The sequence below is a fragment of the Sander vitreus genome, chromosome 16 (genome assembly GCF_031162955.1).
Source record: "Sander vitreus isolate 19-12246 chromosome 16, sanVit1, whole genome shotgun sequence".
Taxonomy (NCBI): domain Eukaryota; kingdom Metazoa; phylum Chordata; class Actinopteri; order Perciformes; family Percidae; genus Sander; species Sander vitreus.
In genome coordinates this window covers 4304426-4329485 of record NC_135870.1, presented here as the reverse complement: position 1 = coordinate 4329485, position 25060 = coordinate 4304426, and the positions used below count along the sequence as shown (strand labels likewise).

At 41.5% G+C, this 25060-nt stretch overlaps 1 protein-coding gene across 2 annotated transcripts; it reads left to right on the top strand.

The window, feature by feature from the left end:
- The first annotated feature begins 797 nt into the window (after positions 1 to 797).
- Positions 798 to 23969, top strand: naa25 (N-alpha-acetyltransferase 25, NatB auxiliary subunit). 2 transcript variants are annotated; one of them, XM_078271154.1, is made up of 24 exons: positions 798 to 907; positions 5199 to 5284; positions 6566 to 6704; positions 7372 to 7490; positions 7644 to 7718; positions 7810 to 7917; positions 8114 to 8192; positions 8682 to 8793; positions 8892 to 8981; positions 10643 to 10815; positions 10937 to 11049; positions 11147 to 11354; positions 12727 to 12816; positions 12900 to 13080; positions 13380 to 13479; positions 13599 to 13750; positions 13844 to 13969; positions 15782 to 16025; positions 17041 to 17164; positions 19350 to 19415; positions 19515 to 19612; positions 19701 to 19811; positions 22025 to 22165; positions 23780 to 23969. In XM_078271154.1, the coding sequence occupies exons 1-24, from the start codon at positions 850 to 852 to the stop codon at positions 23900 to 23902; spliced, it is 2916 nt and encodes a 971-aa protein (XP_078127280.1). In that variant the 5' UTR covers positions 798 to 849; the 3' UTR covers positions 23903 to 23969. The 2 variants fall into 2 exon arrangements, with proteins under 2 accessions (XP_078127280.1, XP_078127281.1); XM_078271155.1 differs by lacking the exons at positions 798 to 907; positions 5199 to 5284; positions 6566 to 6704 and having other exon boundaries at positions 7411 to 7490; positions 7582 to 7718.
- Positions 23970 to 25060: the final 1091 nt, after the last annotated feature.

The following is a 25060-nucleotide window of genomic DNA, read 5'->3' as shown; positions in this document are numbered from 1 at the left end:
TACACAACATTTAACATCAAGTCTGACAACAAAGAGAAATACCGAAAAAGATTTTTTTTAAGTTTTGTGAGAAAGAACATTTCACTCCAACGTACGAAAACATTTCTTAAAGTATTGAGTAACGAACATGCTTTGGGAAAATGTATCGGAGTAAAAGTATACATTTTATTTAGGAAATGTAGTGGAGTAAAAGTTTCCAGAAATATAAATAAGAAGAAATAAAGTACATATTCGTGAAAATTCTACTTAAAGGTGCTGTAGGTAGGATTGTGAAGATCCAGGACTTAGCCAAAAGATTTGAACATCCTCAACTTCTCAGTCCCTCCCCCCTTTCTGCTAAAGCCCAAAATGGTCTCCTAAGCCCCTCCCCCCACAAGGGAGAATGAATGCCTGTGAATGAGCAGTGATTGACACGCAGTTAGACACCCCCCCGGCCCTGATTGGTGCATCTGAACAGTTAGACACCCTCAAAAAAAACACTTATGCAGAATGTCCTATTTCAGAATACTGTATCATAATTATTGTTGCATTAATGTGTTCATGTCTTTAATGTAGCAGCTCGTAAAGGTGGAGCTGATTTTAATAACCTTATTTACTGTTGGGTAGCTTAATCAGGTACTTTAGGTATATTTTGATGCCAACACTTTTGTACTTTTATATGTAAGTAACATTTTAAATGCAGGACTTTTACTTATAACGGAGTACAGTATTATTTCCACCACTTGCATACATGTAAACTCGTGCTGAGATATTTGACAGCGAGAGAAAAAAAACCCTCCTTTAATCGCTCCTAGAGTCAGCTCACAGTACGCATGCGTGAACATTTACCCAGCAGGTAAACTCTCCACCATGGCGGCGAGAGGCCATGTGCAAGATCCCAACGACAGGAGACTCAGACCCATTTACGGTAAGGACTCAATGGGGAGTTATATATTTAAGCGTGTTTGGATGTTTGGGAGACATCCTTGTGTTGTGTACCGGTGCATGTGTATTAAAGTAGAAGGTGTTGGAGTCGGAGGACAGCGATGCGGCCCCTCCAGCTCCAACCACGGGCTCTGCTGCCTGCTGCGCCCAATGACAGTGCACCTTACCCGGTCTGCCACCGAGTCGGGGTAGGGAACGGATCTCTGCATGAAACCGTGTGTCCCCATGTTAAATCCTTAAACAAACCCCGGTGGTGTTAAAGCATTGAATGCTGCGGAAATGTTTGTCGTCCAGTTTGGCTCATTCTCAAAGTCGAGCTCCTTTTTTTGCTAACGGTCGCTATTTGACAGCTAGCTAGCATGCTAATGTGTCAGCTAGCCAGGCAGCCCATTGACATGCTCCAACTGTATGAATGTTTAAAAAGAAAAGTTGTTTGTTTATGCGAGTAGTATGTCCGTTGTGATTAGTTGTCCGCGTCCAGTCTGAATCTGTATCTGCTTGTTTATAGCTAGCTCAATGTTACACGGTTAGCTTGCAGTTAGCATTAGGTTCATAATAGTGTAAGGACAATGCTTCACGCTAACTCCATGCTAGCTAGCTAGCTAGCATGGAGCTGTCACAGCTCACGCAACTCTTACAGCCCAGAAAGAGGAGCTGGTACATAACGGATATTCACTGGGTTTTATAAGAGAGCAGTGGTGGAAAAAGTAACGTTATTCATATCCTTTACTTTAGTAAAAGTGCTACGACTACACTGTGAAAGTACTCGACTACAAGTAAAAGTCCTGCATTCAAAACCTGAAGTAATAGTAACGTTATGTATGTTGCAGTGAAATGTTCCCTGTCAGTGTTTTCCTCTTCTGATGTTTCTGGATTAATATTCCTGCTGCCTTAATGTTTATGTTGTATTTTACTGCTGTAGATGTTTATGGTTGTGCTCATTTGAACTCCTTTATATACTGTTGGGTAGTTTAATCTACAGCAATGCATCATGGTCTATAAGATCATCATATGTTTGTAGCATCGCTGTCCTGTGAGAGCCACGTATCACTAAAAAGTTTAAAAACTTTTCATGGCATCAGAAATACAGCCCTGTTTTCAGCTTTGTGACGATGCATTTTCCAGCTGATTCAAGAGGCTTTTTTAAAGACTTTATTTAGTTTAAGAAGGAGGAGAATGTTCTCAACACATAAAGGAACACTTCATCCTTCAGTTTATCACAAACATTCAACAGCAACACATCTGGAGATACGAGGTTTTCACTGGACAGGAAGAGGTCATCTGAATAGTAACTAAATATGTAGTGGAGTAAAAAGTACAATATTTAGTGGAATTTCAAGGAGCCAGAAATGGAAATACTTAAGTAAAGTACACATACCTTGAATTTGTACTTACATGCTGTAGTTGAGTAAATGTACTTATTTACTTTCACTCACTGGTAAGAACTGCGACCTGTTTAATAGTAATGTTGTGATTTTCACAGATCTAAACTGATAATGAACAGGTTTATTGTGAATGTTACTTTGTCAAATTATTCAGGAGCAGGGAGGTTTCAAATCTGCAGCTGAAAAGACATTAAAATGTAGTTTTGAAAGCCATAAATAAGTAAGCTAGTCTCTGTGTTTTTCATCCATGGCTGGAACTTCAGGGCTGCTTGGTTTGGCAGCACACCATGAACTTCTCAACCCCTGATCCAACTGACAATAAGTCCATGTTCCTCACATTTCTGTAGGCGTTCGTCAACTTCTGGTTCTTCTGTGATGACAGTTTAAACAGAGAGAATAGACCTGACATAATCACAGTGTGCTGTCTGGCACAGTTAATTTTGGCACCCAGCTGTTCTGAGAAGACTGAACTGAGGTGTCTCTGTTTTTACACACACACACACACACACACACACACACACACACACACACACACACACACAGTATACGTGCAGTTTAGTGACCCCATTTGTAAAGGTCCTATCCCCCGACCAATCGGCTATCCTAACCTTAACCACTCGAGGTCAAATGCCTAACCCCAACCAATCGGCTATCCTAACCTTAACCACTCAAGCTCAAATGCCTAACCCCAACCAATCGAGCTGCTTCGTAGGGCGGGTCTTCAGCTAACAATTATTTTCATCATTCATTAATCTGCTGATTATTTTCTCTTAGGTTACTTTTGTGGCCTAGAAGTTGCAAAAAATGTCTATTAAAATGGTCTGTTATAGCAATAATAATGTGACTGTGCAATACTGTAAACACATTTTACTATTTATTCTCTTTAATTATACTTATTTGTTGTTTGTAGAGTGTGTTGTACTTTTCCCCCCTATCCCTTGCTGCTGCAACGGTGTGAATTTCCCTGTTGTGAGATTTATAAAAGATATTTATATATGAATCTTGAATCTAAAACCCAAGTTAAAGGTTAACTACCATTTTCTTCAACTTCCATTCATTCTTCAACCTATTTTCCTATGTTTTTGTGTCTAAGTGACTGATGGGAACATCAATCTTTAACACTGGTCCAGTATTAAGAGAGATCGCTGCAGTCGGCAGCAGAGAAACAAGCTACAATGTAAGTTAATAGGGATATTGTCCAGCTTGTATTTACCTTCACAAAAGTGCTCGTTTTGCCGCTGACAGACTCAGATTAATATTCTAAGTGTCTGGCATCATTATGGAAAGGATCCCTTCAGAGATAGACCTTTAAAACCTTTTTGAGACCTTTCTGTTTAATCAGAAACAGCTCTGAAGTCGCTAGCGCTAAACCCACCAGACTCCATTTAACAAAGCAATACTTTGAGCGTGTATGCAGCCAACATATTTTCACATGTAAATCGGTAAACTGTGTTTATTTCAACTAAAACTAGAGTTGTGATGGTTGGAAAAGTGGAAAGACGACCCAAAACAGCTTTTCATAGTTTTATTTTGTTTCTGTCGACTTTGGGTGAAGTGTATTTTACAATGCTAAAATAACTTTATTATTACACATTATTATTATTTACATGGAGTCTGGTGGGTTTACGAATGCAATTTCGCGGATGTTTTTATGTTTAAAAAAAGGATCTTACTCTTTAACAGAAAGGTCAACCTCGTTAGAAATCCTTTTTCATAATGATGCCAGACACTTAGAATATTAATCTGAGTCTGTCAGCAGCAAAACGAGCACTTTTGTGAAGGTAAATACAAGCTGGACAATATGCTCCTATTAACTTACATTGTAGCTTGTTTCTCTGCTGCCGACTGTAGCGATCTCTCTTAATACTGGACCAGTGTCAAAGATTGATGTTCCCATCAGTCACTTAGACACAAAAACATAGGAAAGTAGGTTGAAAAAAAAACGGTAGTTACTAGGGGTGATACGGTTCACAAAATTCACGGTTCGGTTCGTATCACGGTTTTAGGGTCACGGTTTTCGGTTCTGTACGGTTCTTGTTATTTTTTCTTTTAATCTTTAATGTGCTTTAATTCTGCATGTGACGTGACCTGCAGCAGCAGCACTCCACACTCCCGAGGAGCGGTCGGCTCAGCGCCTTTCAAAATCTGACAAATCTTTCAAACTGACCTTTGTCGATCAAAAAAACAGACGGATTCAGCAACTGTATGGCTTATTTCTCGCTTAAAATGTTGTCAGAAACTCGTAAAATACGAGATCGTACTCAGAACGAGACGCCATTAGAGTCTGTTTTGAAATTTCGGGAGCAGCAAGAACCACGTGACGCGTTGGTCCAATCAGCTGCCATGTGTTGCGTTCGTCACGCTCATCCCCCTCGTCGTTTATATACTGTCTGGTCGTTTCCAGCAAGTGTTTTAACATAGGTGTCGAAAGTGGGCACTACGGCAGTAAGTGGTTAGTGCACGTTGACAGTGTACTGACGAACCTTGCGACGCACACACGCTCCGAACCGAGACAAGCGAACTGAGCGGTTTGGATGGTTTTTGGATGAACCGTACCACCCCTGGAAGTTGCCTTTTTTAAATTGATTGGTTTGTTTGACCAACAGTCCAAATCCCAACTATTACCAGTTTACTGTCCGATAAAACAATGAAAGCCGCAACTCCTCACAACTGAGAGGCCCCATTGAATGTTTGGTACTTGAAATATGACTCAAACAATTATCAAAATAATGTTCTGTAGCTAACTAAAATAATTGACTAATCTCTAAGAATGACATGGTCATACACAGTCACTATTGCCCATTGCTTTCAAACGTACATGTAAGATGAGTTCAAGTCTAATATTTACAGTCTATCATTGTCATAATGTTGTCCCTTGTGTTTCCTCAGATTACCTTGATAATGGCAACAATAAAATGGCAATACAGCAGGCAGATAAACTGCTGAAGAAACACAAGGACCTGCACTGTGCCAAGGTGGGTGACTAAGGAGCAAATCTCACTGAAAACGTGTTGTTTGTTTTCTACTGTTGGCATACGGCTACTCGGATCTAAGAAAATAATGATTAGCCCTGAAATAGTTTGAATACTTGTGAGAATGAATGGATGAAGCTTTTTCTTTTTGTCTTCCTACATTTGAGAGCCTTTGTTGAACGGTTTTCGCCATATACGACTTTTGAACACCCCTTATGTATGGGTTGCATGCCTGAAGATGTTTTCCTACCACATATTGTTTTTATATGCCTAAAAAAGGTAAAACGATCTACTATTTCAAGAGCAGAATGAAAAGATTAGGCATTGGTCAGAAAATATTCTCCAATTCCATTATTAATTCAATTTTATTTATAGTATCAAATCATAACAAGAGTTATCTCAAGATACTTTACAGATAGAGTAGGTCTAGACCACACTCTATAATTTACAAAGACCCAGCAATTCCCCACAGAGCAAGCATTCAGTGCAACAGTGAGGAGGAAAAACTTCTGCCTAACCTTTTTAGGCAGAAACCTCGGACAGACCCAGGCTCTTGGTGGGCGGCCACCACAGAGACACTGATACAGACATACATAATGGGCCCTATTTTAACGATCTAAGCGCGCACGGCGTGAAGGTAGGTGGTTTAGGGCGTGTACAAATCCACTTTTGCTAGTTTGATGGCAGAAAAAAGGGTCCGGGCGCCGGGCACATGGTTAAAAAGGGTTGTACTTAGTGTCTTCATTAATTCATAGGTGTGTTTTGGGCGTAACGTGTAATAAACCAATCAGAGACAGAGTATCATCGCCCATTCCCTTTAATAGCCAGGCGTGTTTGTACCTTGGCGCATTGCTATTATGATGGCGTGTGTGTGTGTGTGTGTGTGTAACAAGCATAGTGTGCGCGCTGTGCATAAGCCTAGGAGCATTTTACTAATTTGCTGTTAAAATAACAATGAAATGCTGCGCTATTGGCTTTAGACCAGGTTTTTGTTGGTCAATGGCGCGATCACTTCCCGCTGCCTCAAGATAGCAATACGCCCAGAATGCACCTGAACACACCTCCCTGTGAGACCAGCGTGCCCATGGGCGCAGGTGCATTTGCTATTTAAACGACGCGGGCGCTGGACGGGAAACTTAAACTAGCAAAGACACTTGCGTCGGGCTTTGCGCTGCGCCGGGTGCAAGCTAGGGCCCAATGTGTGTTGATGCATGCTCAGTTCTTTCTGTCTCTCTTCTGTTCCATCTGTAACTCCTTATTTGTGTCTGTCCTCCCTCCTCTCAGGTCCTAAAGGCCATTGGCCTCCAGAGGACTGGGAAGCAGGATGAAGCCTTCACTTTGGCCCAGGAGGTGGCCACTCAAGAGCCCACTGATGACAACTCGCTACAAGCTCTGACTATTCTCTACAGGGAGATGCATCGTCGTGAGTACACATGCACACACTAGGGCAAAACAAAAACAAACCTTAGAATATTCGTAAAGAAAAAGGTTAGAAATATATTCAAATATCTATTTTCGCGCATTATGTCCATAAGTGTATATATAAGGAGACCTAACGACTTGTGTAACGTTAGTCCTCTCTCTGGAGCGTGCAGGAGACAGACGTGACTCAGCAGCTTACACCGTTTGTAATTTGGTCACAAACTACAGAGTCTCTTGCTGTTCCGTGACTATGTCGGACGATGCTTTCTCGTTGTCTCTGCAGTTAACGATTTACGTTGGCGTCTTTTATGCCGTTTTTTTTCTTCTTCTTCTTCTTTGCCCTGGTTGTTTGTTTACCCCCGGTAGCGGCAGCCGCATTATAGAACGTCATCATCACGTCCGCTCGCTCGCTTTCCTCTTCCCGACCGACTGGGCTCAGACCAAACGTTTGAAGCAGCGGCCCACACGAAAGATCGCGCGAGACAGATAGCTGCGGTAGGGACATTTTCATATCTCCTTGTGTTTTTTTTTTTTTTTTTTTAATATATATATATATTTATATATATTTGAATTTAGAATATTCGTTGACAGCCCTAACACACACACACACGCTGGTAATAACACTAGAGTGGCTGCATGTTGACTATTGTGCCTGCTGCTGTTCACAGCGGAGTTGGTCACTAAGCTGTATGAAGCAGCAGTGAAGAAGGTTCCTCTCAGTGAGGAGTATCACTCTCACCTCTTCATGGCGTACGCTCGCGTCGGGGAGTACAAGAAGATGCAGCAGGTGAGAAATCCTACGTCCACACGCTGCACATAAACGTGCAAACACACATGACTAACAGCTGTGGCTTTTGTGCTCCATTGGTAATTAAAAGAGATGGACATATAATCAGAATAATGAAGAGGATGTTGATGACTGCATCTTCGCCCTTTACAGGCGGGAATGGCCTTGTATAAAATTGTCCCCAAGAATCCCTATTACTTCTGGTCTGTCATGAGTCTGGTGATGCAGGTATGGGTATTTCTTTTTTTTTTACGACACAAGGCGTTCACATTCCCTAAATATTTTTCGTTAGTCTGAAAAACGTGTTATTTGTTGTTAGGCCATCTCAGCACAAGATGAAAAACTGGCCCAAACCATGTTCCTGCCTCTGGCTGAACGCATGGTGGAGAAAATGGTCAAGGAAGAGAAGATTGAAGCAGAAGCAGAGGTGAGTAAGGCCCTGATCAGACAGTGTTTCCAGTTGCATCTTTTTTTTTATCGTTTTATTCTTGCTAGGCAACCACCGTATCACCTGTACTCAGCCTAAGTGTTATTTTTGCTGTGAAGGTAAATGATGTTGGGCGGTTTGGTGCTTGTTGTTGGTAGTTTTTTACAGTCGTTTCTGGCTTTTTATGTGACTGTAGGTGCAGCTGTATTTTATGATCCTGGAGCGCTTGGGAAAGTGTGTGGAGGCTCTCGAAGTGATCAGGGGCCCACTCGGGGGTAGGTGCATGTGTTTCTGTACTTGGAAAGCCTGAAAGATCATCATCCTGATTTATTTAAGGACTATGCACATTACTCAACACCGCTGTGAATGTGCCGGTGTTAGCCAGTTGGTTCATTTTCAGCTAAAGACCTTTTGGCAAGATTTCTTAAAATCAATGAAGTGGCACATAAATAAATACATGTGACAGCATTGCACAGAAATGACAATAACATTAGCAAGATGGTACCCAAGTCATGTAGAGCAAGAGAAAGCAGTAAAACTGATGAACTTGTATAATAACTTTTTACTGTTCATAAGTTGTGAAGCATAAGAAGACAAATGAGGAACCCTGTGTTGCTGCTGTGGGCAAAATGTGGTTATTAACAAAGATAGATATATAGTGTTAATAACCCCTAATGTTACTTGAAATAGTTTTGAAGAAATGGTGATATCCCACGTTAAACACAATTCCGATTCAAATAGCTGATGTGTGCATCGTCCCACAGAGAAGCTGACCAGCGAGCTGCAGAGCAGAGAAAGCAAGTGTATGAAGCTCTACCAGAGACTCCAGCGCTGGCCAGAGTGCAACTCCCTGGCTCACAAGCTGCTACTCAAAAAGTGAGTGATCGGCTCTTTAAGACGAGGCTTGTGTGAACATGGGAGGAGTTCCAGCTCGCGCACACACACATTACAGCCCTGTGTGTTTGTGTTTCCAGCCCTGATGATTGGCAGTTCTATCCCTCCTACTTTGACTCTCTCTTCCACCTGATTGATCAGTCGTGGAGTCCTCCTGAAGAAGGCGAACAGTGAGTAGAAAGGAACCTGTCTCAACTTTTGAATTTAAAAATGCTATTTTCTATCATCGTTAATGATGGAGTAAACAAACATAATACGGTGGCTGAGAGTTAACACAGGGAAGCATTTTATGTTTGTGTTTTCACTGGCCTAAAAATCCCTCTTAATATTTATTGTAAAACAGTTCTAGCCAGCAGTTTTGGAAGGTAATGATCAGACATTAGCTAAAGGGGTTTCAGCTTTAATTTTTTTTAACATCGACGCGTCACGTTTTATATCACATTCAATATCTCCAGATCAATACAGTATGGAGGGTTACTTTTTTTTGTTTTTTGGATCTTCCATGCAATTGTAGGACTCCCAGAAGCTTTTTAATCCAGCCTGAAACTCCAGCTTCTTTGTACTATACATCCATCATTATGAATCCATAAATCAAGTTACGTACTGTTCGGAAGCTCCACCGCGCTTCATGCTAGCGTTGCTGTGGTTGGTTAGAATGGTAGCTAAAATCGGGGCCTTTCCAAAGAGGTTATCTGTGTGATCCTCGGCCTTCTAGAAGCTTTGTAATCCAGCCTGGATCCGCAGGTCTTGCTGCTTGTCAACCGCCGTAAACACTGATATCGGCGTATCTAGCGCTGATGTGTTGTCCAGGCTCTAGTGTGTGTCTTCACAGCGCATGGACAAAACATTTCGCCCATCTGGCTTTCATCAGAGGCAGATAGTTAGTTTAAATCTATTCTTTTTTTTTCTTTTTCTTTTCTTCCTGCTCTCAGCAATATGTCCGTGTTTGGACGACAAAGTGTCCGAGTGATTATCGAGCTCACCCTTCAACCAGACGTTTAGATCACCTGCAAGGATTCAACCGGAGTTGTTTTGAATTGCTGTGTGCTCTTTAGGGCTGTCAACGAATAGTCTCAATTTGAATATATATTCAAATTGTACAAAAAAAGTAACATTCGAATATGAAAATGTATATTTGAATATTGTGGGAGAGAGAGGAAAAATAAGCGGCACTACCGTGTCTGCCTCGCGCGTTCTCTCAAGGGCCGCTGCTTCCTAAAACCTTCAGCTTCCTGTCAGCCTGAGCCCAGCTGGTCGGGAAGAGCGAGCGAGCGGGCGGGCGGGCGTGTTGATTACGTTTCTAATCATGCGTCTGCCGCCACCGGAAGTAAACAAACAACAAGGGCGAAGAAGAAGACGGCACAAAGACGCCAACGAAAAGGTCTAACTGGAGAGAGAAATAGATTGGGACATTTCTGTCGGTAAGAGCCGACGCCAATATCGTCGGAGAGATTCATGGAACAGAGAGGGAGATGGAGAGGTCTTTCAATTAAGTTTTACGTTATATAGGGCATTCTTTTATTGGTTTTATTATGTAGATGTTTAAAAAAAAAAAACATCTTTATGATGAAATAAAGAAACCTATACAAGTAGGTATGTCTCCGTTGTGTTGGTTTGCCCTCTTATAGACATAAAGTGCACAAATAGATAGTCCAACCTCTGTGTGTTTTTAGAACGAATATTCAAACGTCATTTTTGGCCAGTTTTGACAGCCCCAGTGCTCTTGTCGTTTACCTCCGAAACTTTGGATGGCAACAAAAGAAAAGAGATTTGGTTCTAAATAAATGCATGTGATATTGTCCAGCATTGATGTCCGTCTGTCTGCCTCCAGCTGTTCGGAGGGTTCGGTACATCACACCGTGGCTGAAGTGGTGAGGTTCGTGGAGGAGAGAATTAAAGGGGAGGACGGCAAAGACTCTCGTGCGCTCAGAGGACCCCATTTAGCTCGCCTTGAACTAATTCACAGACTGAGAGAAAGGGGCTGTCCCGAAGAAAGTCTGTTAGGTAAAACACATGGACTGTACAAACGGTTGCTTTTGCCCTGTTCTTGACTTTCACCCTTTGCCAGGTGCTTCAGCCTTTTTTTTTTTTTTTTTTTATGTGACTTTTATGTGGCTTTAAACAGGTGAGCCTTTAGAGCTAATGGTGCAGTTCTTTGGGAAGTTTGGAGACAAACCCTGCTGCATCACCGACCTAAAAATATACCTCCATCTGCTCGCTCCCGAACAACATGTGCAGGTAAGTTCCAGCAGCATTGTTGAAATTGACGCTGGCGACGGTGAAGGGTTGGGCTGTGAAACACATTCCTCTCCAACCTTTTTTTTTTTTTTTTTAGTTCATTAACCGTCTGAGCGAAGCGGTCCCACTGGGGGAGCAGGGAGAGGAGGGGTTTGCTTTTCCAGAGGACACCAAGGCGCTGCAGAGGCATTTGTGTGTGTGTCAGCTGAGTCGAGCCCTCGGGCTGCATCACGCCCTCGACGTGGAGGGGAAACTGCGGCTCATCACGGAGCTCAAAGCTCACTATCACCATGGACTGAAGTTTGGTAAGAACATCGCTTATATTCATTCTTAAACCTTTCTGGCACGGAAGTTTGTTCAGGATCAGATTGTATTCAGAGCAAAGAGGCATGCAGTCACCTAAACCACACAGATTTGATAGTGTAATATAGTGTAAATGTGTTTGATGCTCAGCGATCAGAAACGTGGTTCATTACCACTTTTTTGTTCTTGTAACATCAGTGCTTCATCTACACTGGGTAAACCAGCTCAGGCTGGAAACCTGTACGTTTTTCAGCCAACTTGTTGCTCTTTGTAATTTACTGTTGAGTGACTCTGGTGGTTCGATACATGTTAGACAGGTGATATTCAGAGGTAGAAAGGAAAGCAAAATGGTGACAATCTGTGCAGTTTTTATAGTTCTCTTTTCGTTTCTCTCCATCACAGCGTCTTCTTTTTCTTGTTCACCTCTTGTCTCGTTTTAAAAAGTTAAGACTGATTTGAGAAGTTTGTTACGTTACCTAGTTTAAACATCAATAAACGGGGCGACCTCTAGCTCACCCAGTAAGAGCGTGCGCCCCATGTAGGCTGAGTTCTTTGCAGCGGCCGCGGGTTCGAGTCCGACCTGCGGCCCTTTTCCCACCTTTCCTGTCTATCCACTGTCAGTACAAAATAAAGGGAAAAGCCCCAAAAAAATAATCTACAAACAGTCGCTGCTTGCACACAAGTTCTTGCAACCTCAACACGTGTGTGTGTGTGTGTGTGTGTGTGTGTATGAATGTTCAGTGCTGCAGACCAACTGGAGCAGGGACCGTATTTATGCAAGGGCCTAAATTAAGAACTCTGGCACCTGCAGCTTCCTTTGTGTTAGAGCTGACCGTGCAGAGGTGTTCAGTGGGATTGATCTATCGGGACGGTGTTTACACCTTTTTTGAGAAATCTTGACAATGGTTGAAACTAACACTCCTTGCAGCCAGAATCAAAATCATCCAGTTTTCGGGGCGGACTCTAGCTCACCCACTAAGAGCGTGCGCCCCATGTAGGATGTGAGTCCTTTGCAGCGGTGCGGGTTCAAATCCGACCTGCTGCGTGTCGTCCCCCATCTCTCTCCCCCTTTCCTGTCTATCCACTGTCACTATCGAATAAAGGGAAAATCCCCCAAAAAATTATCTTTAAAAAAAAATATCAAGTTTCCAATCCTCAGTAAGCCATTCACATGCAAAACACGTGTGGAAATGTTTGTCTTGTTGCGTGTACGTGTTTATGTAGCGACACATTTGCATATGGAAAGGAGCAGGGTTTGTGTCTTTGTGGTCACTGAATATATGGCAGCATTAGCACCTGACGTAAGCTTTTAAACCTCGTCCCGAACACCAATTTTATGCAACTCAGATGTTGGCTGATATCTGTGTTTCCCAGGGAAGACCGCTCTGAAGACGGAGCTGCAGCATTCTGATATGTATTGTCTCATGGCAGCGCACGTATACATCGACTTATGGAAGGAGACGGGTGAGTCTTTCTTTCTCTTGTTCTCTTTTCTCTCTTGCCAGCGACTGCGTCTCTAAACACGTTGCTCTGTGGTGTTGTTGCAGAGGATGAGAACATGGTGTGGCTGTGTTTGGGTGTCCTCCAGGAGGGTCTGTCTCTCAGTCCCTCCAACGCCCAGTTCAAGCTGCTGCTGCTGCTCGTCTACTGTCACCTGGGAGCCTTTGAGCCCGTGGTGGACCTCTACTCCAGCCTGGATGCCAAGCATGTACAGCACGACACCATAGGGTCAGTACAAATACACAGTTACCTTCTTTTTTTTTCTATCTGTGCCGGTATTTATCAAGCGTCTCAGAAAGTACTCGGATTATGACAGAGCGTTATTGATGAAGCTGATGTGTGTGTATAGGCAAAAAATATAGGTGACTAAACCATCCCGGTTGTTTTATGTGAAAGTAATTAAGAGTTTTTGGCCAGCTATAACCGATGGGACTTTGGGGTGTTTGATAAATACAAGCCCAGGCCAGTGTTCTATTATCAGCAAGAGATTTAAGTGTAAAATGAGTTGTTTTCGTTTTAATTTCCAGGTTTCTGTTAACACGCTACGCTGAGTCATTGGGTCAGTTTGCTGCAGCCTCCCAGTCCTGTAATTTCTCCCTCAGGTTTTTCCACTCTAACCAGAAAGATGTAAGTCCATCCCGCTTTGCCGTTGAATTTCGGACACTTTTAAAGCCGGGGGGGGGGGGTCCCGTGTTTTTTTTGTTTTTAATGTCATTTATCTCTCCTTCTCTCGTCCTGCCCACCAGACCTCAGAGTATATCATCCAGGCGTATAAGTACGGAGCTTTTGAGAAAATCCCAGAGTTCATCGCTCTCAGGAACAGGTTGAACCAATCGCTGCACTTTGCCCAGGTCCGCACCGAGAGGATGCTGCTGGACCTGTTCCTCGAGGCCGATATGTGAGAATATACTCCAAACATTAAGCCCTGAATTATAGAGCCGTGGAGTTCTTCATTTAGATGATGTGGGTTTTTCTTCAATTTGTCTTCCAGTGTGTTGAGTCTGGACGAGAGTGTGAAGGCCATGTCTTTGTGTCCAGAGGAGGATGACATCCCCTGGGATAACATGAGGGACAACAGAGACCTAACCGTTTTCACCAGCTGGGACCCTAAAGACAGGTATGTTGTTTTTTGCAGAAACGAGGCACTTTTAGTCCTCGTATCCAAAGTAAGTGTCAAGTGTTGGCACAAAAGCGCCCTAGTCAACTTTTTCATTCCAAAAAAGATGCCAAGTGTGATCATGGCCTAAAAAGTATTTATAACCTTGTTACTAAACCTGAAGTCTCTTTCGCAAATGCTTTCAGTTTGGTCTCAATATTATCAGGATTTGTTGTTATAGAAACACTTGTTATTCATTCGTCCTCCATCTTTAATCGCAGCACAAGCAGTTGCCCTCTTCCTCTGGCTACGCTCTCAAAGCTCATTGGAGCTCCGGTCAAAGTTCATCATATGAAAAATGTTCAGAGCCTGATGTCGTTCTGCTCTGTTGTTATACAACAGACTCACCTTCTTCAGTAAAACCCAGTTATTTCACAGAACTTCTCACCCACCGTCATCTTGCTTCTTCACTCGCTTGTTTCCTGAAATACTGTTTTACTGTCTGTATTTAGTTTGATACGAGCAGCCAAACTGTTCCGTAGGTGACAGGGTACCCGCAGGGTCTTTAAAAGTAAAAAAAAAAAAATCCAAAAATAAGGCCTTTTTAAAAGTATTACATTTTGTTTACAAAGGTCTTCAACTTCTTCTTGTCCTTTTTTTCTTTTTTTTATAGAAGGATTAAATAAATGCCCTAAAGTCAAATAAATATTTTGTGTGGGTAAGTTTATTTTGTATTTTTAGTTTCATAGCATAAGAGCTCTGACTGCGACAAATATTTTATTTATTTTATTTTATTGGAGTACCAAAATGTTTTGTTAAATTCAAGTAAAGTTACTTGGTAAATACTAGTGCTGTCAAACGACTAAAATATGTAATCGCATTAATGTCATAGTTAACTCGCAATTAATCACACTTTTTTTATCTATTCTAAATGTCCCATTATTTCTTTTTCTCATTTTAATGCTCTTATCAACATGATACGATACAACCGAAAGATTATTATATATATATATATATAAAAATAAATAAATTTACACCGTTGGGTTTGCGTTAACGCTGTTAATAACTGACAGCGTTTAACTGACAGCACTAGTACTTATAATCCACACTGATTTTTTTCCATTATATACATTTCATCCTAGGTGGTATTAAAAAGTCTTACATTTACTTTGGAGAATCTTGGGGGTACCCTGGGTGAAGATTTAAACGCTTGACAGCCTACATTATTCCTTCTCTGATAATAAACGTAAAAGATGACGTTAACTTTACACCCACAGCCGATGTTTCCTTTTAACGTTAGCTTCCCTTTAAATGAATGCTGACTTTCCTCTTTTTGTGTGTTTCCCCCCCCCCGGCTGTTTTGTTGCCCGTCTTGTCTGATTTCAGTGGGATTATGGATGCGTTTAGTCCATTAATCTGTTTATGTAATGTTAGCTAACTGGTAGCATTAGCTTACATTACTGACAGACATGATGTTACTGAAATGCAAGATGCTGCTCTTTAGTGCAACCGGTCGAGCAGCTAAATCAACTTCTGAAGAAGAGCTATTTTGCCAGTCGGGAGCAAACAATGTGTGATTCCACAGATGAAGGCAGATCGTTGAATACGTCTGCATTATAACAGTAATTAAGTCCGTCTCACATAATCATCTTTGTTTGTATTCTTGAAAAACATTGTTATACATTTTTGTAACAGTTAATTTGTTTTCAAAGGTCACCTTTTTTTATTTAGTTTTAGTCTAATTTTCGTTGTAGAAAAAAAGAAAAAAAACAAATGATTGTCGTCGTAGTTTTCATAGCCCAAAATCGACCCGTGTGCCTCTTCCTCCCGCAGAGAGTTAACTGCCGAGCACCGGCGTCGGTCTCTGGAGGAGGAGTCCGTCTGGCTGAGGTTACGCTCTCTGACACTTCGCCTCCTCGCCTCCTTGGCCGCGCCGGGACACACGCCGTCGCAACAGAACTCTGAGGCGGTCCACGAGAACGGAGTCGGAGACAAGAGCTCGGTCCTCAGCAGCCTGCTCTCCCAGCTCAACCAGACCCTGCAGACTGCCGCTCAGATCACAGAGAAACGCATACAGGTACGTTTACCACACAGGGAGTTAGGGCTGGGTACCCTATAATTCAATACTATTCAGGCACCGAACAAATTGCCTCCAAAGTATCGAGTATCTAAAAATGCCTCGTCATTCAAAACCCAATTTCAACACCTAAAGGAGTAAATCTTATCAGCGTCAGTGCTTCTACCAAGATCTAATAATGTTTAGTCTGGATAAGACCACCAAACGAAGAATAGGATCCATGAAAAAGTAAACATTAGGTTCATAGGCTTTGTAGGCTATCTATAAAAACAGATTTTAATGTGAAAATATCAAACATGTTTGACAAAAAGAAAAATACATAAAAGCAGCTAAAATGTTTATGTTGGAATTAAAACCCCAGAAGTCAGAGGCCAGTAAGCACGCAGCATGCTCCTGCCCAGATCTAATAATGTTTGATTGGCTGACGTTACACGTCGCAGAGACACGCAGGTAAGACTCTACGTTACAGCTCACGTAGTAGGAGCTGAATAATACATAAAAAGATTTGTGTAATCTTGCAATTTCTTTTTTGAACGATGCCCAGTCCTACAGGAAGTACGTTTGTGAAAGGCAAGTAAAAATCAATCTCGCTGATTCACTCGTCACACGTACAAACATTAACACCAGCCGACATCCGTCTCATACATAATTACTCAATAATATCACGAGAAAATAAAGGAGACAGAAAAGAGAGCGAGAAAAAACCAGGACAGAGAAGGTAACAGATCTGTTCAGTCGGTTTGAGTCATTTTTTTAAAGAAAGAAAAGTTAAAATTGTCTAATTCCAGCTTGTTAAATGTGAACATGTTCTAGTTTCTTCTCTCCTCTGTCACAATAAACTCAATATCTTTGAGTTGAGGACAAAACGAGACATTTGAGGACGTCATCTTGGAAACCCTGAGCCACATTTTGCACCATTTTCTGACATATTAACCGACCGATTAATCGCCGATAAAAATAATCGTTAGTTGCAGCCCTAGACGTTGCTGTAATGATGTTTTTTGTTGTACTGCAGTATCCATTCCTGGGCCCCCCCTCCACCCGCCTGGCCCCCGCTCTGTCCAGTGGGAGCTGTCAGTGCCAGGCTGCAGCCCTCCAGTTGTCTGTCCACCTGCAGGAGCTGGAGACCGTCTCACTCGGTAAGAAGAGATGGCAGATCAACAATTAGGGCTGAACGATTTAGGGAAACAAGCTATAATTTAATTTAATGTATACTCTCTATTGATCCCCAATGGGGAAATTACAATTTACACTCTGTTGTTAATACACACCAGTGTTTCCTTTTTTTAGGATTTTTTTTTTAGCAGTGGGGGCAGGTCTGTCCAAACAATAGTCGACTCGGAAGAAAGCGAACGTTTTGACTATAAACTCCATCAACACAACAGTATGTGGAGTTAAACTGGACGGGCCCAATAACCTCTGAATAGTTCTACTTGTTGTTAAATTGCAATGTGAGCGGCAGGATCCTTTAAAAGGCGACCGCGACTACATTGTGCGTCTGCCCTGTTTCTGATACCGTGGCGGCAGAAATTTTGCCATGGCGGGCCGCCACTACAAAATCTACATAGAAGAAACACTGCACGCTACACACAGGCCTGAAATACACACACACATGCTCAGGTCCTTTACGTGCACTAAAGGGACCACGTGGGGGGGGGGGGTTCGGTGCCTTGCTCGAGCACCTTGGCAGTGCCCAGGAGGTGAACTGGCATCTCTCCAGCTACCAGTCCACCTCGGTACTTCGGTCCGTACGGGGACTTGGACAGAGCTACTGCCGCCCCACCAATCTAATTGCGATCTTTCTGCCAGATATTGCGATTACAATTAGATTTTTGATTTTAAAATCTTTTTTTTTTTTTTTTATCTAAACTTCAATTATCCACTGTGTAACAGATAAAACATGTCATGGAGCATTATAACGTGAGACACCATCAGAACTGCTCTATATTCTTATGCAGGGATGAGAACAACATATGAGTGTTTTTCTTTTAATATATAAATGAAACATTGAACAGTCAAACAGAACATTTATCACAAAAGTTAGAATAATAAACAATTCCAATAAACAAATATCACTTCTTTCCTGTAAACAAAAATGTCTGATATGCCTCAGTTCAGTAGCTGCATCTACATATTATTTTTATATATAAAATTGAATTTCAATAGTTAATCGTATGTTTTATCACATGATTAGGATTCTATTATTTTGCATTTCAGAACAGTTTTAAGTTCATATTAACAATGGAAAGCCGTTCCTCCCAGTGGATCTTGATTGGGAATCAAATGAATGCAGAGAAAGTGACTTTATGAACTTGATTTTAAGATTTGTATTTGTTTATTATATATTTAATCTAATCACACATTTGAATTTAACAACAACTTTGAATGCACCACAAGGCTGTAAATTACCAGTCTGTGTTTTTCCAACAACAGCAGCTGCAGATTGTTACATCCCGGTGTTGAATCCTCTACAGTGAAATACAGACACACTTTACACTGTTTAGCGTTAGCTGTCAGCATTGTAACCGTGTTTAATCCAGCTACTAGCTAGCGGTAGGCTAACGTTAGCTGCTGTCGAGTATAGTGTTAACTAGCTAGCGGTAGGCTAACGTTAGCTGCTGTTGAGTATAGTGTTAACTAGCGTCACGTGCAGCGATGTTTCTGTTTCCTGTAACGTCTGTTTCAGAGCATCAGAGAGAAGTGCAGACATATCAGTGGCACCGAAATCCGTGTTGCTATTCCTGCAGCAGCAGGATGTGTTACGAGGAAGTACGGCAAAACAGTATCCTGTTAGGCACGACGCAAAGCCGAGTGAAGTCAAAATAAATTAATGGCGGCATGCAATTAATACGATTAAAAAAGAAAAAAAAATAATAATAATTAACGCATTATGTTCGACCCTTAATCGCATCGCGATTAACGCAGTCATGCTGACAGCCCTAAAAAATATATATATATATATACACACACACACACACCCCTACCTTCTACCGTCATGTTAAATAAAGTAAGCAAGTAAAGTAATAGGAAACGGAAATAGGACATTTCTGTAAACAATCTGTGATATGTAACATTATTCCAGCATTTATCTTATAAAAAACAGTAAATAAAATAATAAAAAGAGGAATAAAAAAATGTTACACCAAACATTCAGTTAAATATTGCACATTTGATTAATTGCGGCCTTCACGATTAGGCAATCGCATTCTTTCAAATCTCGCTTTCAGTTTGAAAGCGACGAATCGTTCGGCCCTGTCAATGCTGTTGTCTAATGCGTTACTCTTTACACTCACCTTTGCCTTGCTTTCTTTTCCCCCTTCTTAGATGAGTCGTCAGAGCTTCAAACCCAGATCTGTAACGGCTTCATATCATTAGTAGTTCAGCTTCAAGGTGAGTTAGCCGCTGGATCTCTAAGGCTCTAGCGCAGTGAACCTGCAGACGTTCATCCTGTGTCTGACATGCTTCATGTTTTCTTCTCTCTCCGCACAGAAATACTGAATAAATGCAAAGGGGATGTATTGGAAATGAAAGACAGCAAATTAAAAACCCGGCCCTCCTTATTAGAAAACCTAATCTTCTTTGTTGAGGTGAGACATCTCCGCTTGCACACGGTGTCCTGCCTGCTGTGTTCTGGATCTGATGTGTTTAACGTGATGATGATGTTATTCTGCACAGACGGTGTGCATAGTCTTGTGGATGGCTAGTCACTGTGCCAAGATCCTCCGACCACTCAAGACTAGTCTACAGAAGAAGAAGAAGAAGAAAAAGGATACAAACACAGCTCTGGTAAAGTTTCCTCCCCCTTTTTTTAATCCTCCTCTTAAACATCCATGCATGTGTCTTAAGCAGAAAAAAAAGTCTGGGAGTGCTCCGAAGTTCAAAACCAATCATGAAGGTGCTCTTTGGAAAAGGGAACACAAAACTTCGAAAGAGAAAAAAGGTCCAAGGTTCTTGAGGGCCTGAAGACGGTCATTTTGTGCTGATATGCGTGGGTTTCTGCCCAGTTGTATTTTTAATGTAAGATTTCAATATGAAATGGCCATTTAAAGGAACACGCCGACTTATTGGGACTTTAGCTTGTTCACCGTATCCCCCAGAGTTAGATAAGCCCATACATACCCGTCTCATCTCCGTGCGTGTTGTAACTCTGTCTGACACACCCACTGCTAGCCTAGCTTAGCACAGATCCTGGAGGTAACTGGCTCCATCTAGCCTACTGCTCCCAATAAGTGACAAAATAACACCAACATGTTCCTATTTACATGTTGTGACTTGTATAGTCACAGCGTGTACAAATAACAAGGTCACATGAGTCACAGCCATCTTCTAACCGTATACATACTGGGAACTATATTCTCAGAAAGGCGAAGGACTGCTACTTCTGCTACTTGGGCGGAGTGATTAGCGCAACACCTGAAAAGCACCGTTGTTACTCTCTGCTCCTCACCACGGGGCTTCTCAGGTGCTGCGAGCAAATCACTCCGCCTTTAAGTAAAGGCTTTTTCATTTTTTCAAAAGAAGAGTGCCTCGGGCGCCTGGGTAGCTCACCTATTAGAGCGGGCGCCCATATGCCAAGGCTCAGTCTGCGACGCAGCTGCTCAGGGTTCGAGTCCGACCTGTGGACATTTGCTGCATGTCTTCCCCCTCTCTCCCCCCTTTCCTGTCTACAGCTGTCCTTTCTATTAAAGGCTAAATGGCCAAAAAAAAGAAGAGTTCCTTGGACCTTTTTTTTCTCTTTTGATCCATCCATGTATGTTCTCGTCTAAGTAGGGCTGGGCGATATGGAGAAAATCAAATATCACAATGTTTTTGACCAAATGCATCGATGTCGATATTGCGGCGATATTGTAGGGTTGAGTATTAGTGCTTTAACAAAATATTAACACAATGAGAATTTTTAAGTTAATCTTTTTTATTTAGTTTTCAGTATAACAAAGTGCAAAGTTGTTCATTTGTTAGAGACAGGTTATATGTAGAGATGGTCCGATACCGATTCCGGTACCTGAACTTGCGTATCGGCCGATACCGAGTACTGATCTGATACCAGTGTGTCATATATTTTATTATGTTTTAACAGCTGTATACTATTATCTCTGTATGGATTATATGATGTATAACAGCTGTATACTACTATCCCTGTATGGATTATATGATGTATAACAGCTGTATACTACTATCCCTGTATGGATGATATGATGTATAACAGCTGTATACTACTATCCCTGTATGGATGATATGATGTATAACAGCTGTATACTACTATCCCTGTATGGATGATATGATGTACAACAGCTGTATACTACTATCCCTGTATGGATGATATGATGTACAACAGCTGTATACTACTATCCCTGTATGGATGATATGATGTACAACAGCTGTATACTATTATCCCTGTATGGATGATATGATGTATAACAGCTGTATACTACTATCCCTGTATGGATTATATGATGTATAACAGCTGTATACTACTATCCCTGTATGGATGATATGATGTATAACAGCTGTATACTACTATCCCTGTATGGATGATATGATGTATAACAGCTGTATACTACTATCCCTGTATGGATGTGATATTATTTCTATCTTTGTTGTCAGTCTGGCTCAGGTTAAACTCTTCGTGAAACATGAACAAACACAAACAATGAACGCCCCAGAACTTTCTATTATTATCCAGTTTGACAGTCAGTTATAACGGAAAAAGAACACAAATAAACCGATACTGGTATCTGTATCGGAATATCTCCGGTTATATGAAAGGAATAAATAAAAGGTAGGTGGAGGTATACTTTTGGGTTTTAGTTTTGGAATGTTTTACATTGTATGTATGTGTTAAGGGAATAAGGGGGCTGAAAAAGAGAGGGATACATCTGTGATGTGTTATGTTGTTAATCTTGTGCCTTTCTCAATAAAAAATTGATTTTAAAAAAAGAAGAAAAGAGAAACCCAGTAATCTGTAGTTCCCTCGCTGACCTGATGTGTGTCTCCTGCAGCCAGCGGTGGTGTGTGGCTTCCAGGAGCTGACGGGGAGCTTGCAGGACCTGCTCACCCAGGCGTTGGACTATATAAAGGGGCAAGAGACTGGCGTGACGGCCCTTAAACTGGCCGGTTTAAGCTTGGAAGGACACACAGAGGTGAGTGTGCCGACACAGGAACAGTTTTGCTTTCCCTCCTTTCATTACTTGTGTCAACACATTTCCTTTTTTTTATTCAAAGAGAAACAACACAAAGGTAAATGGAAGCTCCTCACAGCTCCTCCAGATTTCATTGAAGCATTGGATCAGGAAAGGAACACGGAGCGGAATATAAACTGTTCATCTGTTTTTGCTACAGATTAACTATTTATAGGAGAGAAGCTGCTCTTGGTCTTTGTTTTGTTTTTTGCCCTCTGGGCCTCTTTGGAAAATCCCCTTCTGTATTTTCTGTGGATACATTCAGTTGATTTCCTGCCTTGAATGGAAGGAATATTATGTTTTGAAATAGTATAAAACTGGTGCCCGGGTAGCTCAGTTGGTAAGAGCGTGCGTCCATATATAGAGGTTTACTCCTCGACGCGGCGGCAAGAGGTGCGCGTCAGGCTACGATGAATAGAGGGCGGATCGGGCCGCATTTTTCTGTCGGAGCCCGACGGGCATTAAGATATTTATGTCCGAGCCCGACACAGTTAACTAGCTAGCTGATGTGACCGAGCCCGACCCGAACATCATTTCTAAATATCTGTCCGAGCCCGGCCCGGTTCGGGTATCCATCCTCTTAACGGTGAAGGGTCCGGCGTAGGGTCGGTATCTCCACGTACCTACTTACCCACAGCATCGATTAGGCGCAGAAGCATAAATCAGCCTTAAGTAATGAACAATTAATTAAAAATGGCAGCATCAAACCGAAAATAGGGCTGCACGATACGAGGAAAATATGTGATACGGGATAACGTTGTTGAATATCGCGATAACGATATTACTTGGGATAATTTAACAGATATTAAAATGTACTCAGTTCTGCATTTCTGCTGCTTTCAGTATTCTTCTACAGTACAATAGAATAAATCATTGTTGAATTTAAAACAAAAGGAAATCATTTCTTATATATATAGATATATATATATATCTATATTGTGCAGCCCTAACCGATAGGCCTGTCGCAATATGCAATAAATCAATTAATTGCATAATAAATAAAAATGAGCTTGATCATTTTTAAATGGAAATTATCGCAGCCTGAAAAAATTTCGATTTTATTTATTGTTTTTGATTGTTTGATTTTTATTCCAGTGCATTTTTTGTTAAATGCACTGGTTTAAATGGTTTAAATGTTGTGACTGAGCGTCCATTTTATTTATTGTTTTTGATTGTGTTTGGTTTTTATTCCAGTGCATTTTTTGTTAACAGAGACTGAGCGTCCATTTTATTTATTGTTTGTGGTTGTTTTGTTCATTTATTGTGGATATTTAAAATGTCTTCCAGTTCTAGTGTTAAATGTTCTTTAGAAATAAAAGTGTATTGATCTTTGAAAAAGGCGTACCTGCATTATTATTACGCCATTATCGTTATATTAGATGAAAATGGTCTCAGAACGACAATATTATCGTTTATCGCAATCATTTCTGGGACAATTTTATCGTCCAGCAAAATGAGTTATGGTGACAGGGCCTATTAACCGAAAAGTCTTCAGCCTTGATTTGAAAGTTTTTCAGTTGCAGTTTTCACCGTGCACGGTCAGCTGACGGGCTCCCTCTGTGTTGTCTGTTTCAGGAGGAAGCGTCGTTTATGAAGGCTGCTATGGACAAGGTGCAGAGCAGTTACCTGCGCTCCCTACAGGAGGTGGGAGATCTGCTCAAGAAGAGAGCAGAAACTATAAAGAACCTCAAGATCTGAACACCATCCCACCCCCCCCACCCCACCCCCCCCCAAAATACAGATGACTTTACCCCCACCATCAGCCCCCCCTCCCCCCCACCCTTAGACCACCGTCTGTCGGCCCAACAGCTAACCTCCTACTCCTACAACCCGCCAGAGCGCACAGTCGTCACTGACCTCCTTCCTTCCCTGCGTATTTCTCAACTCAGCGTTTGTGAGATCTCCAATCTGGATCTTTTTTTTTTTTTTTTTTTTCACTTCAACACACAAACGCAACCCCGCACACACACCACTGGAACATTTGCAACTCTTGGAGCACACAAGCTTGTAAGTAAACTCATGAATTTATACAGCAGTTATAAGTCAAAATGAGGAAAAATAGTCATGCTCCTTTAAAAAGAAACCGAGCAAATTAGAGAAAAAAAAAAAAAAAGGAATAAGCAGTTTTTAGATGAACTAATCTAATAAATTATTGTACATAGTAAAGAGCAACTACCACAACTCTCGTGGACTGAGAGAGAATATAAGACACAATAAACCACTACTCTGTCAGTTATGTTTCCTCTTTTTATTCCTTTACTTAGTTTTTCTGGTGAGAACAATCAAAGTAACACACATACCTTGGACTGTTAAAACAAATAAGGAAAGTTACTTCAACGTGCTGCTTTTCCAGCTGTTTCTCTCCGTCAAGAGCAAGCAGGCACAATTTTGCATTGAACTGAAGCACTCTTTGGAAATATGGACACCTGGCCACCTGCAGACTGACGTTTCCCCATCACGGTCATGTCTACTTCTTCTTTTGCTTTGTGTATCTTGTGTGCTGCTTTGAAAGTGGAGCCCCCTCTGTAGTTGCAGTATTATAAAGAGCAGTGGTGGGATCAGTTAAAGGACCTTTTATTTTCTTTTTTTTTTTTAAAAGTCTGCCACTTTCGTTTCTTTTCTTATTCTTCTTAACCCCCAGTAGAAGTGGTGCTTGTAAACATGTCCACTGTAGAGCTGGGCGATACGGAGAAAATCAAATATCCCGATATTTTTGACCAAATACCTTGATATCGATACCGCAGCGATATTGTAGTGTTGAGTTTTGGTGCTTTGACAAAATAATCATCAGTAATGTGGATATTATGTCTAAATGGGAAAAGGCAAATAATAGACCAGCTAGAACAGTCTGGTAAG

Excerpts from the sequence above, each read along its gene's own strand:
- naa25 (XM_078271154.1), top strand. The coding sequence starts at position 850 with ATGGCGGCGAGAGGCCATGTGCAAGATCCCAACGACAGGAGACTCAGA. Across the intron at positions 7,719-7,809 it reads TCATGAGTCTGGTGATGCAG|GCCATCTCAGCACAAGATGA; the intron begins GTATGGGTATTT and ends ATTTGTTGTTAG. Across the intron at positions 13,480-13,598 it reads TCCACTCTAACCAGAAAGAT|ACCTCAGAGTATATCATCCA; the intron begins GTAAGTCCATCC and ends CCTGCCCACCAG.